The sequence below is a fragment of the Danio rerio genome, chromosome 4, assembly GCF_049306965.1.
Source record: "Danio rerio strain Tuebingen ecotype United States chromosome 4, GRCz12tu, whole genome shotgun sequence".
NCBI classification, from domain to species: Eukaryota; Metazoa; Chordata; class Actinopteri; order Cypriniformes; family Danionidae; genus Danio; species Danio rerio.
The window spans coordinates 40,359,632-40,375,485 of record NC_133179.1 but is presented as its reverse complement, the minus strand read 5'-3'; the positions used below and the strand labels follow the sequence as shown (position 1 = coordinate 40,375,485).

At 35.0% G+C, this 15,854-nt stretch overlaps 2 protein-coding genes across 2 annotated transcripts in view; one reads left to right on the top strand and one right to left on the bottom strand.

Moving 5' to 3' along the window:
* The window catches only part of LOC110439461 (uncharacterized), a 1,085,403-nt gene that overhangs the window by 724,738 nt on the left and 344,811 nt on the right, over positions 1-15,854 (top strand). The window lies entirely within an intron of this gene.
* Positions 87-13,228, bottom strand: LOC141375039 (uncharacterized). Its single transcript, XM_073947563.1, has 3 exons — positions 13,186-13,228; positions 11,734-11,883; positions 87-1,636 (listed from the first exon to the last, which is right to left on the bottom strand). The coding sequence occupies exons 2-3, from the start codon at positions 11,816-11,818 to the stop codon at positions 252-254; spliced, it is 1,470 nt and encodes a 489-aa protein (XP_073803664.1). The 5' UTR covers positions 11,819-11,883; positions 13,186-13,228; the 3' UTR covers positions 87-251.

The following is a 15,854-nucleotide window of genomic DNA, read 5'->3' as shown; positions in this document are numbered from 1 at the left end:
GGGATAATTGGCAATGAGGCACACCTGCACAAACTTACGCTGCCAATTCTTTGCTTCATTGGCCCATTCAATACTCTTTCAGACAAACGGCTTCTGAATCGAATCCTCCCATACGTGGATTTTCCAAGATCAAATCCACTGTACAGTACTGAAGTTCCCCAACCGAGGGAGAACTTGTGTTTCCGGTCTGACGCATTTGCATGCGTATGAATGGAAGTCTATGGGGAAAAAAAATCAAGTGTGACCGTGGCTTAAGTACAAGTGAATGGCTTTTTTCCATTGTGGCTCAACACGTGTTTATTAAGGTGTGCTGACTGGCTGAAACTCTTCCCACACTGAGTGCAAGTGAATGGTTTCTCTTCAGTGTGGATCCTCATGTGTATATTAAGGGATGACAATTGGCTGAAACTCTTTCCACACTGAGTGCAAGTGAATGGTTTCTCTCCAGTGTGGATCCTCATGTGTAAATTAAGGGATGATGATTGGCTGAAACTCTTTCCACACTGAGTGCATGTAAATGGTTTCTCTCCAGTGTGGATCCTCATGTGTGAATTGAGGTTTGATGAATGGCTGAAACTCTTCCCACACTGAGTGCATGTGAATAGTTTCTCTCCAGTGTGGATCCTCATGTGTAGATTAAAGTGTGATGGTATGCTAAAACTCTTTCCACACTGGTGGCATGTAAATGGTTTCTCTCCACTGTGGATCTTCATGTGTTTATTAAAGTTTGATGATTGGCTAAACCTCTTCCCACACTGAGTGCATGTGAATGGTTTCTCCCCAGTGTGAATCATCATGTGTAGATTAAGGGATGATGATTGGTTAAAACTCCTCCCACACTGAGTGCATGTGAATGGTTTCTCTCCAGTGTGGATCCTCATATGAATTTTAAGAGTGTTTTGTATTCCAAAACTCTTCCCACACTGAGTGCATGTGAATGGTTTCTCTCCAGTGTGGATCTTCATGTGATTATTAAGGTTTGATGATTGGTTGAAACTCTTCCCACACTGAGTGCATGTGAATGGTTTCTCTCCAGTGTGGATCCTCATGTGAATTTTAAGAGTGTTTTGTATTCCAAAACTCTTCCCACACTGAGTGCAAGTGTATGGTTTCTCTCCAGTGTGGCTTTTCATGTGATTATTAAGGTTTGATGATTGGTGGTAACTCCTCCCACACTGAGTACATGTGAATGGTTTCTCTCCCGTGTGGATCCTCATGTGAATTTTAAGACTGCTTTGTATTCCAAAACTCTTTCCACACTGAGGGCATGTGAATGGTTTCTCTCCAGTGTGGATCTTCATGTGATTATTAAGGTTTGATGATTGGTTGAAACTCTTCCCACACTGAGTGCAAGTGTATGGTTTCTCTCCAGTGTGGATCTTTATGTGATTATTAAAGTTTGATGAGTGGCTGAAACTCTTTCCACACTGAGTGCATGTGAATGGTTTCTCTCCAGTGTGGATCCTCATGTGAATCTTAAGTTTGCTTTTGCTTGCCAAACTCTTTCCACACTGAGTGCAGGTGAAACGATTCTTGTCTCTCCTCTTTAAAATACCATCAGTCTGTAAATGACTTTGGTCCTCAATTTTGACATGATGTTCCTCCTCTTTACTCCCCTCATACTCTTCAATTAGGTCTGAAATTTAAAAAAACATTAGTTTTTATTGAGTCTTAAAAACTCTCATTGAAAGCTGAAAAGTGAGAAGACACTGGAAACATTGGCTACACACACTAATTTTGATGCACATTAAATGTAAAATAAATCAGATATTTTGTTTGGTTCATTAACTTGTACACATTTAAGCAGATTCCATTAAATTCATCTTTATTTATCTAGTGCTTTTACAATGGAAATTGTGTTAAAGCCGCTTAACATAGATTTTATAGTAAATAGGCTCTATGCACAAACTCTGCTGACGTGTTTCCGGTAGAATATCAGTCAGGCTGTTTACTTCCGCATAGCGAAATCTGATATCGTTGATTTCATTCTACAGCAAAATCTAATAGCAGAGAAACCTAAACGCATCAGAGCATTGCAAAGAAGGGAGATTTACTCTTAAACTGGTGAGGCCATGTGCCAGTGGATGTCCAGCATCTGGAATATCATTACTGTTAAGTTCCAGAAGCCACGGTAGTTGATTTTATACACTATATTAGGCAGACAATCTCTGTGAAGAGGTGGAGTGACTAAAAGGAGACTGCTGTGATGCTGCTTTTGGTGATAATATAAGGTTCTAAAGGTACAGTTAAAAAATTATGTACAAGAATATAACCCAGATGAAAGAAGTAACAAGTTGTAATTGTATTTTATATTAAATAATATTACATTTAATATTATATAATATTACATTAACCATACTATAGTAAGGTTTATTATACTGTATATACTGTATACATTCATGTACTGTATACAGGCTTAGGGTCTACACTGAGCATCTCATCTGCCGGGTGAAGCAACAAGCTGGACAGTCATCATCTCTTTCTATTACAGCAAGCATCAACCTGATTTACACAATGGCTTGCCTTCTGCCCATCAGTAATATTTTGTGATTTTCCGCCTGGATTTTGCCTACCCAAATTTAAAAGCTTGCCAAATCCACATGCAGAGGTGTAAATGAAAAAAATTGGTATAACTTTAAAGGGTCACGAAACACCAAAACACATTTTTTGAGCTGTTGACAGTCGTATATGTGTCCCACACTGCTAAAAACACTATTAGGACACCTATATTTCACTAAAAAGTGTAAATTGGTTGTTTTTGCGTTATTTCAAGCAAATTCGTACTTCCGGTTTGAAACGAATTTTTGAAGCTGCGTCACGGTCATGACATAATAGCCTGTATTCCAGCGTGCAGACTGGGCGTCTGTGCCAGAGTGTGTCTTATTACGTCTTACAGTGTGTTGCATTAATGCATGAGTAAGGCTTGGTTCAAACCAATCAGCGCGCTCTATTGTGCAACTTCATTAATATTCATTAGTGTCACCGTGCTTACACCACAAAGACGCCACGTTATATTGGCAAAACAAGCGTGAAGTGTTGCTTTTATAGTTTGCTGCAGTTAAGTTTTGTTTTCATTTTCTCTCTGTGAGAGCGCAGCTGGCGTCACGTCTGGATTAACAGTGTACGCGACGCGCGACAACAATAACTTACGTGTCTAAGGAGGAACATTGTTTACCTGAGAGCTGTTCTCATCTGCAAACGCTGAGATCCGGATTCGATTGTTGTCTTCTCTTAATAAAGACGCGGCTCTAGTTGCTGGTGATTGTCCTGTCTCTACAGATTTGATAAGTGAGCGACCAGTGCTCTTTGTTTATTCAGTTCGTATTTTATTTGTATCAAACAAACTATTGCACCGAGTGTAAACAAGTTAGCACTAACAGTTACAATTAAACTATAACCTCGTGTTGAATTTTGTGACCGGAATAACACACGCGGCTTTCTGACACTACCTGCCGTGTGCATCTAAGTTTCCGGGAAATGCTGAGTTTTTTTTTCTCTCTCATTCGCCATGCGGTATCAAACATTGCATGAAAAATACACACTTAGAGCAGCTCCTTGAATCAAATATCACGTTTGTCGTGAGGGGCATGAATGAATTCCCTGAATGAAAGAGCCAAACTGCAGTTAAAGTCAACCATTTAATAATTTGGCAAATAATTCGACTACAGATGTCCATGTAAACACAGTCACATTGTCCGCTGTGGTTGTGTGTTTTGACTCTGAAATTCAGCGCGCCCAAATAGACACTCCCACACCAAGCCTCTTTTCTTCCTCCGACACTCCCCACTAAACAGAGCTGGACACGCCCACTTTTCTGACTTTTTCCAAAGTAGAGGTGTGAAAACACTCTGCTGAAACAAGGGGGTTTCATGGCCCTTTAAAAGAAAACCCTTTGCATTTTCACAAAACACTATTGAGAGCATTTAAAATACCTGTATATGTTGTCTGTGTTATAATAAACAGCTAAAAATAGAGGCGCTTTTGTATTTATTTATTTTTTATTAACTCAAATTTTAAAGTGTACCTTTTAGGTTCTGTGTGGTCTAGCGTGTTGTAATTAATTTTGGTGGTTCCTGCACATGTCTGTAATCATAGTAAAAAAGAAAAATGTCTCTACCATTATCTATGCAAAAGTTATTGTATTCCAACTGTTGAGAGGTGCTGTACAAGCCACAGGGATCGATCATTGTTTACATATTTCACTATTCTTTTGTTTGATCAAACATAATTTACTATGTTTAGACCACATCAGACATATAAAAGGATTACTTATGCACATCACCTCAAAAACAGAGGAGAATGGCCCTGAAGCACACAACATAAGGTAAGAGATGACAGCTGTCTGCTATCTGGGGCTGCTTATTGATCATGAATGTATTGTTTTCATTTCTGCGCTATGGAAACACCATGGTTCATCCGGCAACTGTTTGATATGGGGATATAATTCACTTTCATTTGAGCTATAACTTGTACTTGTGTCATATGAAAAATATGAAAATGGGCTGTGGGGTCCCCGGTCCCCTTATTATGGTGGACACATCCCTTATTATGGTGGGCACATCCCTTATTTTCACATCCCAATGTTGACAGGTATACCCTACATAGTAAGGCTGAACTGTAGTAGGTATTGTTGTTCCAAAGACATCTACTTTAGTTCCTAGTTTATAGGTCTTACTGTTCCCCTAAGACCTCTCAATACTAAAAAATTTGTTCTGAAAGAATCTCCATCTGTACCTATCCAATAGAGTGAAGGAACTATGACATCAATTTGTATGCAATTACCCGGAAGCGAGTTAGCATTTTAGCACTTCCGGTTCCCTCGTCCCAAAGTCAATGGGTTTTTTGTATGGGGTTTCAGTAAAATCGCTAAAATAAGGTTCGTGGCTAACACAAACTCACTATACTTTCACGTTTTATTCTACGACATAAAACACATCCGTTACAGCACACTCGTGAATTTTTAAATCGCTTATGCTTCTTTAAAAGGATGGTTGCTATCAAAGTGCTAAATGAGACTACAGGTGGTGTCGAGGACATTATACGTCATCGAAATGATCTGGTCTGTAGCGCAGCTCGCTTCTGTTGGGCATTTGGATTTGTCTGTTATTTAGGTATTTTCATGAATAGTATTTTATAGTTTGAGTATTTTTCTAATTGGGAATTCAGATTGTGTGTAGATAATTCTTTCACTTGTAAAGACTGTCGAGACAGATTCATTTGTTGATCATTTATTTTAATTAAATGATACTCACCAGTTCAGCCTGCTTTTTTCCTGCTCTCAGTGATGCAAACGTGTAAATAAATACATGCATTTTAACTGTCATTTTTAAGTAATCAAGTGATTTTTCGTCTTTTTTTCTTTATCTAAACAAGTTTAACTCTGTCATAACTGCAATATTTACACTCATCCGTAAAATATATAGCATATTTGACTGTATGGGCTGCTTTTCACTGTACTTCGTGACATAAAAGGAATATTGAATGTTGCTCTGTGTTCATGATGGAACTTGCAGGCATTGATTTGATAGACTTGTCCCTCACGCCTCATTTCTGTCTTCTGTTAAAGCAAGCAGGCTGTGTGCACGCGAACGATACACTTATTTAAATATGTATTATGATAATACTATGCAGGCACATTTATACATAGTTTTAAAACTTTTAGAACAACCGTAAAGCAAAACAGATGTATTTCCCACTTAAAAACGATCCATAAGGCACGTAGTTCTATGTGTTTGTGTGTATTTATTTGTTTATAATATATACTGTGGATTATAATATAATAAACAGAGAGATTAACTCTTTGTCATGGACATTATTTCTAAAAAATAAGCTTGATAAGTCGTCTGTAGCAGGGTGGTGCTGTAGTCACAGGCGAGCGCCCCAAGGGCTCTGTAGTCCGTTTATAGCCTAATGTTAGCTTTTCATCTCTTGCGTTTGCATTTAAGATCCAAAAGTGCTCAAAGTTGTATTTTTATGTGAGGATTATCCGGCTGGACAAAACGTGTTAGTGTAATGAACAGTGTTTGAACACGGAGCTTATTATTGGCAATCTTCGAAAAGCCTATGGGAAAATCCTATAGGGGTTTTCATGAGGGAACCAGTTTTATGCTAGCAGCCGATTAGCCTACAAAGTGACGTCATAGTTCCTCCACTCTATAGTTACCATGTTAGCCACCAAAAGCATAACTGCTATGCATCTTTTCCTTCAATGTCATTTTATTTCATTCTATTTTTTCTTTTATTATTTAAATTTATTTACTTAAATATTTATTGTGTCTTTAACTTAGTAAATATCCATAAAGATCTTGAGCGTAGATTTATATTGCTAAATGGCTCTATGGATAGCATTGAAATATCACTCATGAATATATAGGCTCCAAAGGAGGACAGACCGGCTTTTAATAAAAAAAGTTTTCAACACAATTATACAGCATAGCTCAAGAATATTACTAATTGGAGGAGACTTAAATTGTACTTCAACCCCTGGGGGTTAAACGCCTATATGTATGACGCAGTTAATGACGGTATTTAAGAGTCTAAATGTTGTTGTTCTGAGTTTTTATGTTGAACGGTCTACAAACTTTTTGCGAGTGTTTAAGCTGGCCTCTGCTGATGAAACTGCAAACTATCTATCAGGCCCTGATTGGCTAATCAGGAGGACCGGGAGAATTCCCGGTAGGCAGGTCCGTTTTTTGGCCGCGATGGCCGGTGTCCCTAGCTCCAGAATCTGTTGCTCTCAGCAGTCACACTTTTTAAATTTATTTATTTATTTACTTGACCACAGTCTTCTTATTTATTATTTTACCGCAGCTCTGCTCTTTTTATATATAACCAACCTACAGGTTAATGATGATATAAGTCAGATGAGTCACCTCTCAATATTCAACTGTTGTGGTCCAGTGGTTAGCACGTTAGATTACGATGCCTCTGACCGGGGTTTGATCCTCATCTGAGTGTTTTTTTTTTTCATTTTTATTGTTAAGACATATATAATACTGTTAGGGTTGTTGAACATTTGAAGTTCTAAAGCAGCTGTTTTCTCAAAAAAAAAAAAGACGTGATAGTGTAATTAGAAACTGAATTGGTATGACCTTATTTTAATATAGTCAGTCGTGAACTGAGGTGGGCCGGTCTGAGGCTTGAAACTCCAGGGCTGAAAAGGAGTGCCACTCCGACCCTGCTATCTATAGTAAACTTTCTTTTAATTGAATCTCTGACTCCTGCTCTTTATCTGATAGACTTGGTTTCATGGCTTTGCGGTTAAAAATGTGGTTATAATGAAAGTCAATGGGTCAAAAACAGCCAAGAACATAATGAAAGGGTATAGGGCTGCACAATTATCATGATAACGATATTTGTGGTCTACAGGCAATAATTAAATATAGTCATAATTTTACAGTATAAACACCCAGCCATTATTTTAATGAGTGGAGTTTACAGATTGTAGCACAACACAAGCATGAGGTGACTGCGTCTAGATTGCAAGTGTTTTTTTTCGAGGAATGTAATGGTGATCATCAGGTAGCCTTTGCTCCTGTTCAATTCAATTCAATTCACCTTTATTTGTATAGCGCTTTCACAATGTAGATTGTTCAGTCCAAACTTCCCAATGTAACAACAACAAACCTTATTAACCACCTTAAAAGCCATCACAAAGTGGCTGTCATCAGTGTGTCAAGTGTAGGAGAATTCTCCTTTGGATTTTTTATGCATTACTAATATCACTAAACCAGACAACATTTGTTTTATAAGTTACCAAATATTCACATAGATTCAGCAGTTTCTTTTTCAGATGCATTTGCCAGTCTATAGACAAAAGACACTATTCTATAGTTTCTATGTAAAAAAAAATAAAAATAAAAAAAAGAAGTCATTGTGGCCCTGTTCACACGGGTATTCAGGTTTGTTTTCATCAATCTGATGCAACTTTTATTATTTACAAGAAAAGAAAATGCAACTAAAATTTTCAGATCAATTAACTAACTTAATTAAAAGACTAGCCTTTTAATACATGTAATTATGGAAATAATAACTAATTTCCTTTATTTCCGATTAGACGATGTACTTTATTCAGTTTTAATAGATATATATGCTTTTTTTAAAGTAACATTTGTTTAACAAATATTTTAAATGGCATTCAATTGCAACATTTAATTTTTTTTCCTAATGCTGATATTGGTTGGGTAATAAAGCATGATTTAGTTTAGCTTGCATGTGTGGACATAGTTTGATGTCTTTACCTAAAACTTTAAACATTTATTTAAAATAAAACAGAAAGAAAAAAGGAGACTGACATTTAATTTAAACCACTTGTTTGGTTCTTAAGCCATGATCTGTCTGCATTAATAGAAACGGTATCGTTGCCTGACCTTCATTGATGAAATTGAATTATGACATCCTGTCGCCGGGCCTGCTATAGCGATACTTTATGGTTTGAGAAGAAACAAAAGTGGAAACTGTGGAAACCTGTTTGGGAAGATGGGGATAACATGAATTATCTATTCTTCAACGAGAAAAGATCGCAGACACGACACTTTTATACAACGCAGGTCGTGTTTATGATCATTAATAATAACAACTAATATTAATAACATATCAATAACTCCTCTCACTTTAAACATTACCTTTTAGAGCTTGTTCTTGTTGGCGCAATATGGGTTTATTACATGTAGGCTATGAATCAGATTATGAAGAATGATTAAAAACATGCTTTTTCTTTGTTGCATCCTATCGGTCAGGTGTTTTATTTATTTATTTATCTCTTTTTAAATAAAAAAACAAGCCCTGCAAATTGTTTCATCCAAATTATTGGTTTGCCTTTCTCGTTCGCCACAAATCCAAAATGTTCCCAAATAGGCAAAAACAACAGGTTTTCCAACGAGTTTCATGGCTGAATTTGAACTCGCTGAATCGCCTCTAACGTTATATTCATAAATGTAGTCCTTGGCAACATCTGTAACAAAAAAAAAAAAAGAAGCCCAGTGCTCTTTTTTTATGTCACTGGAAAACGACTGAATCAGCTGGTGTGCGTGAGTCGTGTTGCTGTCGATGTTATAATTGTAATTTTAAAAATATTATGATATTCAAGATCTGTAAAGTAATACAGCTCTGGATTGAACCAGCAACCACAAGTCTCCTCCATCATTAAAAGTTTGCCATAGTCACCTTGACAATCCAAACACTGCTGTCACCTCAACAGAAACCCTGCAGTGCTTTCATTTGATTGAAGAATAAAAAAGACGAGACTGAGGTTATACGCTTTTTCCCGCTCGAGCACACAGCGCGCAACAGCAAAACACTCGCAGTTGTTAGTAACTATTCAACATATGCCCCTTATGCAGCCAAACTTTAAAAATATATAAAGTTTTTTTTTTTTTATTGTTTAACTGATAACATTAATCGGTTACAAATGCACTCTTTCGGTTAACAGTTAATTGGTTATTTTGAGGATTTCTATAATTAAACTGCATGTGCAGGCTCTGACTTTTTTTTTCCCCTCAGGGCCGCACGCCGGAGATCCGGCATGGTGCCAGAATACTTTAAGCAAACAGTCACACTACTTGCTCTACATACAGGTGTGTTAATGACTATACATACAAAGAAAAATAATAAAATTAGAAAATATGACTTTGCAACATCAAGGATTTGGCATGGGCCAGTTTAAGATTCTGACGGTATGATAAACTAAAATATATTTTCTTCTCAGAAACTTATAAAATATTTTGGAGCAGTAAACATGTCAGGCTAAATCATTCAAATGAATCACAGATTTATTAAAAAGGCATGGCAGAAAATGTTGGCGGTTTGTAAAACATTGACTTTTCCAAACAGCGGTAAACCTTGAACATGGTTATCGCCCCATGCCTAAGAAGCATAACTCTGATTTTAGGATCTGAAAGTTAATTCTTTAAAAAAGTCTCAAGCAAAAAGATTCCAATGGCGCCGCCTGCTGGTGTATAAAGAACATGGTCTATAATCTCAGACTGTTCAATGTTTTATAACAACTAATTATTTGAGTGTCCATTTCATTCAGCATATTTAATATTGGGGACATCCACAATTTTTGACATACTTTAAACCAAGGTTTCTGCAGGTTTTACCAAATTAAATTTAAGACTTTTTATGACATTTTTAAGACCATTATGAATGAAATTTTAGACTCATAAAGGTCTAAAGGCTAAATAACTTTTCAAAATACCCAGATGAAAAAAAATACTTTTTATTTGCCAAATAAATATTATAATTTAATACATTAATAATACAATAATAAATTAATCATATTTTTAACATATTTTAGATATTTATTTGAAAAAAAAAATATTGTGTAAAAACAAGCAAGCTCTACTTGTATTCTAACATAAACGTACTTCATAATAATAAAAAATGGACAAATGTTTTAAAAGTTTAAAAAAACTACAATAAACTAAATCTGTGCACAACAATCTGTCCAGGTCGATGTCCTCAGCAGTAAATACATGGAGCACGTTTAAACAAATGTTATTGTAAGGAAAATAATTAAAACAGATAAATTATAAAACGGTGTTTTTAGGATCTAAAAATTAATTCTTTAAAAAAAAGTCTCAAGCAAAAAGATCCCAATGGCGCCGCCTGCTGGTACATGAAGAATATGGTCAATATTCTGAGACAGTACAATGTTTATAATAATTAATTATTTTAGTGTCCATTTCATTCAACATGTTTAATATTAGGGGCATCCACATTTTTGACATACTTTAAATCAGGGTTTCTGTGGGTTTTACTAAGTTAAATGTAAGACTTCTTAAGACCATTATAAATGAAATTTTAGACTCATAAAGGGCTAAAGGCTAAAGAACTTTTCATATGGCCCAGATCGAAAAGGTTTTTATTCGCCCCATCAAACAAATATTAAAAGTGAATACATTTAATAATACAATAATAAATTAATAATATATATTTTTGATATATTTTAGATATTTATACATAAACTTTCTTTATAATAAAAATAAAAAAAATTAACAAATGTTTTAATAGTTTTAAAACACTATAATAAACTAAATCTATGCACAACAATCTGTCCATGTCGATGTCCTCAGCAGTAAATCCATGGAGCACGTTTAAACAAATGTTATTGTAAGGAAAATAATTAAACCATTATGATGAATAAGGTTAAAAAAAGTTTTTTAATAAAAAGTTTAAAGATTTTTTTAGGTGGATTGTTGGTGATTGTATGGGTTTTGGCCAGATTGAGTAACAAAACAAGAACAAAGGTAAATAAAGACTTGTTTAAAAAAAATAATAATAAATTTGTTTAAAAAGATTTAAGACCACAAACACAATATTTCAGTAAATTTAAGACTTTTTAAGGCTTAAAATTTTGAGTCTTCTATGAGAATACTGTTGGTCAAGTATCGCCAGCTCAGTTAAACCTTTTTAAATGTATTGTTTTTATTTATTTTATATAGTACCAGTGCTCAATGACGCTTTACAAACAGTAGGAGAACAAGAAAAGCAATAACCTTAAGCAGGTAGAGAAAATGGGAGACTAATAATACATAAAAGAAAGACAAAAGACATGAGAACAAGAGAAAAAATAAACTTTTTTCGGTCTTTCAATGAGTGCTTGTGTGCGTTTAGAAGAACTAGGCAACACACTCAGGGCTGCAAGATGGATTTAATTTAGTATTCTTATTATTAAAATATATCTGAATGAGGATCAAATAACTGAGTTGGTGTTTGAGAGTGAAAACCAACCTGTTTGTTCCTGCAGATCTTCCTGTTTGACTGTGAATGTTTCTTCAATCTTCACATCTTCACTCTCCTCTTTAATAAACGCCATCTTTATAACAGTGTGGAATTCAGTCGCTTCAGCAGGAGTTTTTCTCTATGTTTGGACACTTTATTCTGTTTAAAATGAACAAAACAATAAAAATGTCCTATTTAAAATAATAAAACAATGAACAGAAACAAAATTCAACACCTGCTTCAACAGTTTCTATTAATGAGAGTAATTAACAAAAAGAAATCAGGTAAAACTTTCTTTAAAACAGTGGTTCTCAAAGTGAGGGGTCATAGAGGTATTGTTGGTTTTATATTCACACATTCGTTTATTTAGAATTCTCTATGCTGTTTACCATGTTACTTTGAATATTCGATCGGAATTAGCATGCAAGTGTAACTTGAAAACAACATTAACACTGTTTATTTGACTGTGAACAATGTTGCACTTTGATAGTCATTGGCTGCTAATATGATTTCCCTATTTAGAGCTTGCAAATAATACTTTTCTGAAATTATATTATTAAGGGCAAAGTCAGAATGTGCGAATATAAAACCAACCTATCTCTATGAAATTGAGTACTAGTTTTAATCAGCTCATTTGTGGCTATTGTTTGAATACTTTTCTGAAATGATATTATTAAGGGGAAAGTCTGAATATCTGAATATAAAACCAACTTTACTTCTATAGATAATTGAGGTGAAGTTGGTTTTATATTTGGGTATTCAGACATTCCCCTTAATAATAAAATTTCCTAAATGTATTCTTTGCAAACTCTAAATATGGAAATCATATTAGCAGCTAATAATAACCAAAGTACAGCATTGGTTACAGTCAATTAGATAGTGCTAATGTTGTTTAGAAGTCATACTTGCATTCTAATTCTGACCGAATATTTTCAGTAACATGGTAAACAATACAGAGACTGCTAAATAAATGAATGTGGGGGGTCGCAGGTTATAGAGGTAAAGTTGGTTTTATATTTGCACATTCAGACTTTTCTTTAATAAATTAATTTCATAAAAGTATTATTAGCAAACTTTTAATAGTAAAATCATAATTACAACATTGTAAGTACATAAGTACAACATTGTTCACAGTCAAATAAACAGTGTTAATGTTGATTTCAAGTCATACTGGCAGGCTAACTCTGATCAAATATTCAAAGTAACATGGTAAACAATATAGAGACTTCTAAATGAACAAATGTGTGAATATAAAACCAACTTTACCTCTATTTTAAAGCTCGCATTACACACTTTTCTGTTTCAAACAAAAGCCCTCGGTTACTCAGAATAAAATAGTACTACGCTGTATAAAGGGTTAAAATAATATTTTCAACAGCAGGTACACAATGTAGCATCGGATGAAAAACATGAAACTTTAATTAAATCGGGTTTTATCCGAAAACATTTAAAAACACAAACCTTTCTCCAGTTGAATCAAAGCGCTGAAGCGGCGCCGCCTGATGACGTCACACACCACGCCAAAATAAAAGTCTTTTTTGTTTAGCTTTTTTGCCCCTTACTGTTGCAGTCATGACTTATTGATACATTTCTCCCTTGTTTTTCACTCTATACTATTTCTGCTCTCTCTCTCTCTCTCTCTCTCTCTCTCTCTCTCTCTCTCTCTCTCTCTCTCTCTCTCTCACACATTTCACATTTTAGGTACTTTATTGGCATGACAAATAACTGTACATTCATATTGCATACGTACAAACAAGACAGTAGTGCAAACAAATATGGATATAAAATATAATACAGAAAAAACACAGAAATAAATACAATAAAAATAGATAAATAAAAATAAAAAGATTGATAAAATAAAAAATATTAATAAAAATGTAAATAGATTAGATCTCTCACAAACACACACTTTAGTATTTAAAGTTGATCAAAAGTTTTAATCTAAACATTTTAAGACAATTTTAAAGAAACATTTTTTAATCCAGTTCATGATGACTTGCATTTCTACAACACATTACTTACTATTAATATATGAGAGTCCAAATCTCATCCTCATAATTATGACCCCTTATTTTCTTTTCTATTTTTACAACTTCATAGGCCTATATAGGGTTTCTTATTGTTTCATATGAATTGTCGTCTCTTATTATCTGTGTTCCACGTTTCCTGCCATTCTTTAGCAATATCTTCAGTAATAATATTTAATTTACCTTTACTTACAGAAGCATTAAAGGGGTAGTTCACATAAAAAAATTACAATTCGGTAATTTACTCATCCTCTACTTGAGCCAAACCTGTTTAAGTTTCTTCTGCTGAATGCAAATGAAGAGAATAGGCTACAGGGTCAAGAAGCAGCCACTATATGGTTCAACAGCTCCTACTTTGGACATGGCTGCTATTTTCAACATTTTCTGGAACACAAAATGTTCTTGGAACTCGATTACAATTGAACCACTAAAGTCACGTCACAGGTTTTGACAATGTTTTTGGTTCCTTTTCCAGAAAAAAAAATGTCAAACCCTTTGAGCATCTCGATCCTCTTGCTGTCTATGACAGATGAGGGAGCTCTCTAATTTTATCTAAAATGTCTTCATTTGCGTTCTGAAGATGACCAAAATTCTCAGGGGATTGAAACAACAGATAGAGGGACAATCGTTCTCTAGAGCCACATCGCACTGGTTTTTTAAATTTATTAATTTTTTATTGCAATAACAACTGGCCATTACAACAAATAGAAATAAAGAAACTGATAATCGTGTGATATTACTCATATATTCATTCATTTTCTTTACAGCTTAGTCCTTTTATTAATCAGGGGTCACCATAGTGGAATGAACTGCCAACTTATCCAGCACGTGCTTTACACAGCGGATGCCCTTCCAGCTGCAACCCGTTACTGGGAAACATGCATGCACACTCATCGCATGTCTATAGACTTTGTGGAAACCAGAGCATCCGGAGGAAACGCACGCGAACACGGGGAGAACATGCAAACTCCACACAGAAATGCCAACTGACCCAGTTGAGGCTCAAACCAGCAACCTTCTTGCTGTGAGGTGATCGTGCTACCCACTGCACCACTGTGATGCCTCACATCTGTGTCTTTATTCGAGGATTTAAACTGGTATTGGTGAAGAACTATGGTTACTAAAAGGCACCATTCAGATGTAATGATCTGGGCAATCAAGCATGTATTGTTATAGACACCTTTGCTTATTTGTCTGAAGAGATGTTAAGCAGGTCCTGTTCATGTAATATGCTTTAGGCTATCAAGTTGGTATTGGCATGAACAGCTATACCTGTTAACAGGTTTCATATATGTAAAACGATCCTATTCAGTTAATGGTCTGGCCTATTAGCCAGCTTTTAATAAAGACGATTGCACATGATGATGAGCCATTTATTTAAATGAATATGTGACACAGATATTTAAATTTCATTGTTGCAAACAAGTTACAGGAGTAAGTGCAGTTGTTGTTGTATGTGATGTTCACCACTGTAATTACACCATAGTCAAACAGAAGTCTGAGAAATGCTGTAGTTGGTGTAGGTGGAGCAGGTTAATCACATTAAAAGTTCTGCATTGTGTAGATATGAAAGTGAACTCTTGTCATTGAATTACGCTGTATAAACTGCCTATACAATAATTTAACTTGTGACGTAATTATGTTCTAATTATAAATATATAGCTGCATGACAGATTTAATAGTGGACTCCACAAAGGTAAGACCAAAGCTTGAAATCGCATCACGAGAGTCCATGAGACCAATAGAAGATCAAAACATGAGCTATATGGAGCAATCAGTCGCTTTTAGTATCGTCTAATCATATTGTTTTTCCCACCCTTTTTTGCAGCGCTGTACGAAAGAATTTTGCAAGCACAAACTCTAGTGTGACTGCAGCCCAACTTGCTTTCAGATTAACTATGCCCAGCTGGTATATATATATATATATATATATATATATATATATATATATATATATATATATATATATATGCTATATATATGAGCCTACCTTAGACAAAGTGGGTACATCTAGAAGCTGCTGTGCTGTAGAAGTTTCTGATTAAAATTATGATTTGTGCCTGTACCATAACAGATCTCTCTTGTTGTGATATGTTTGTTTTT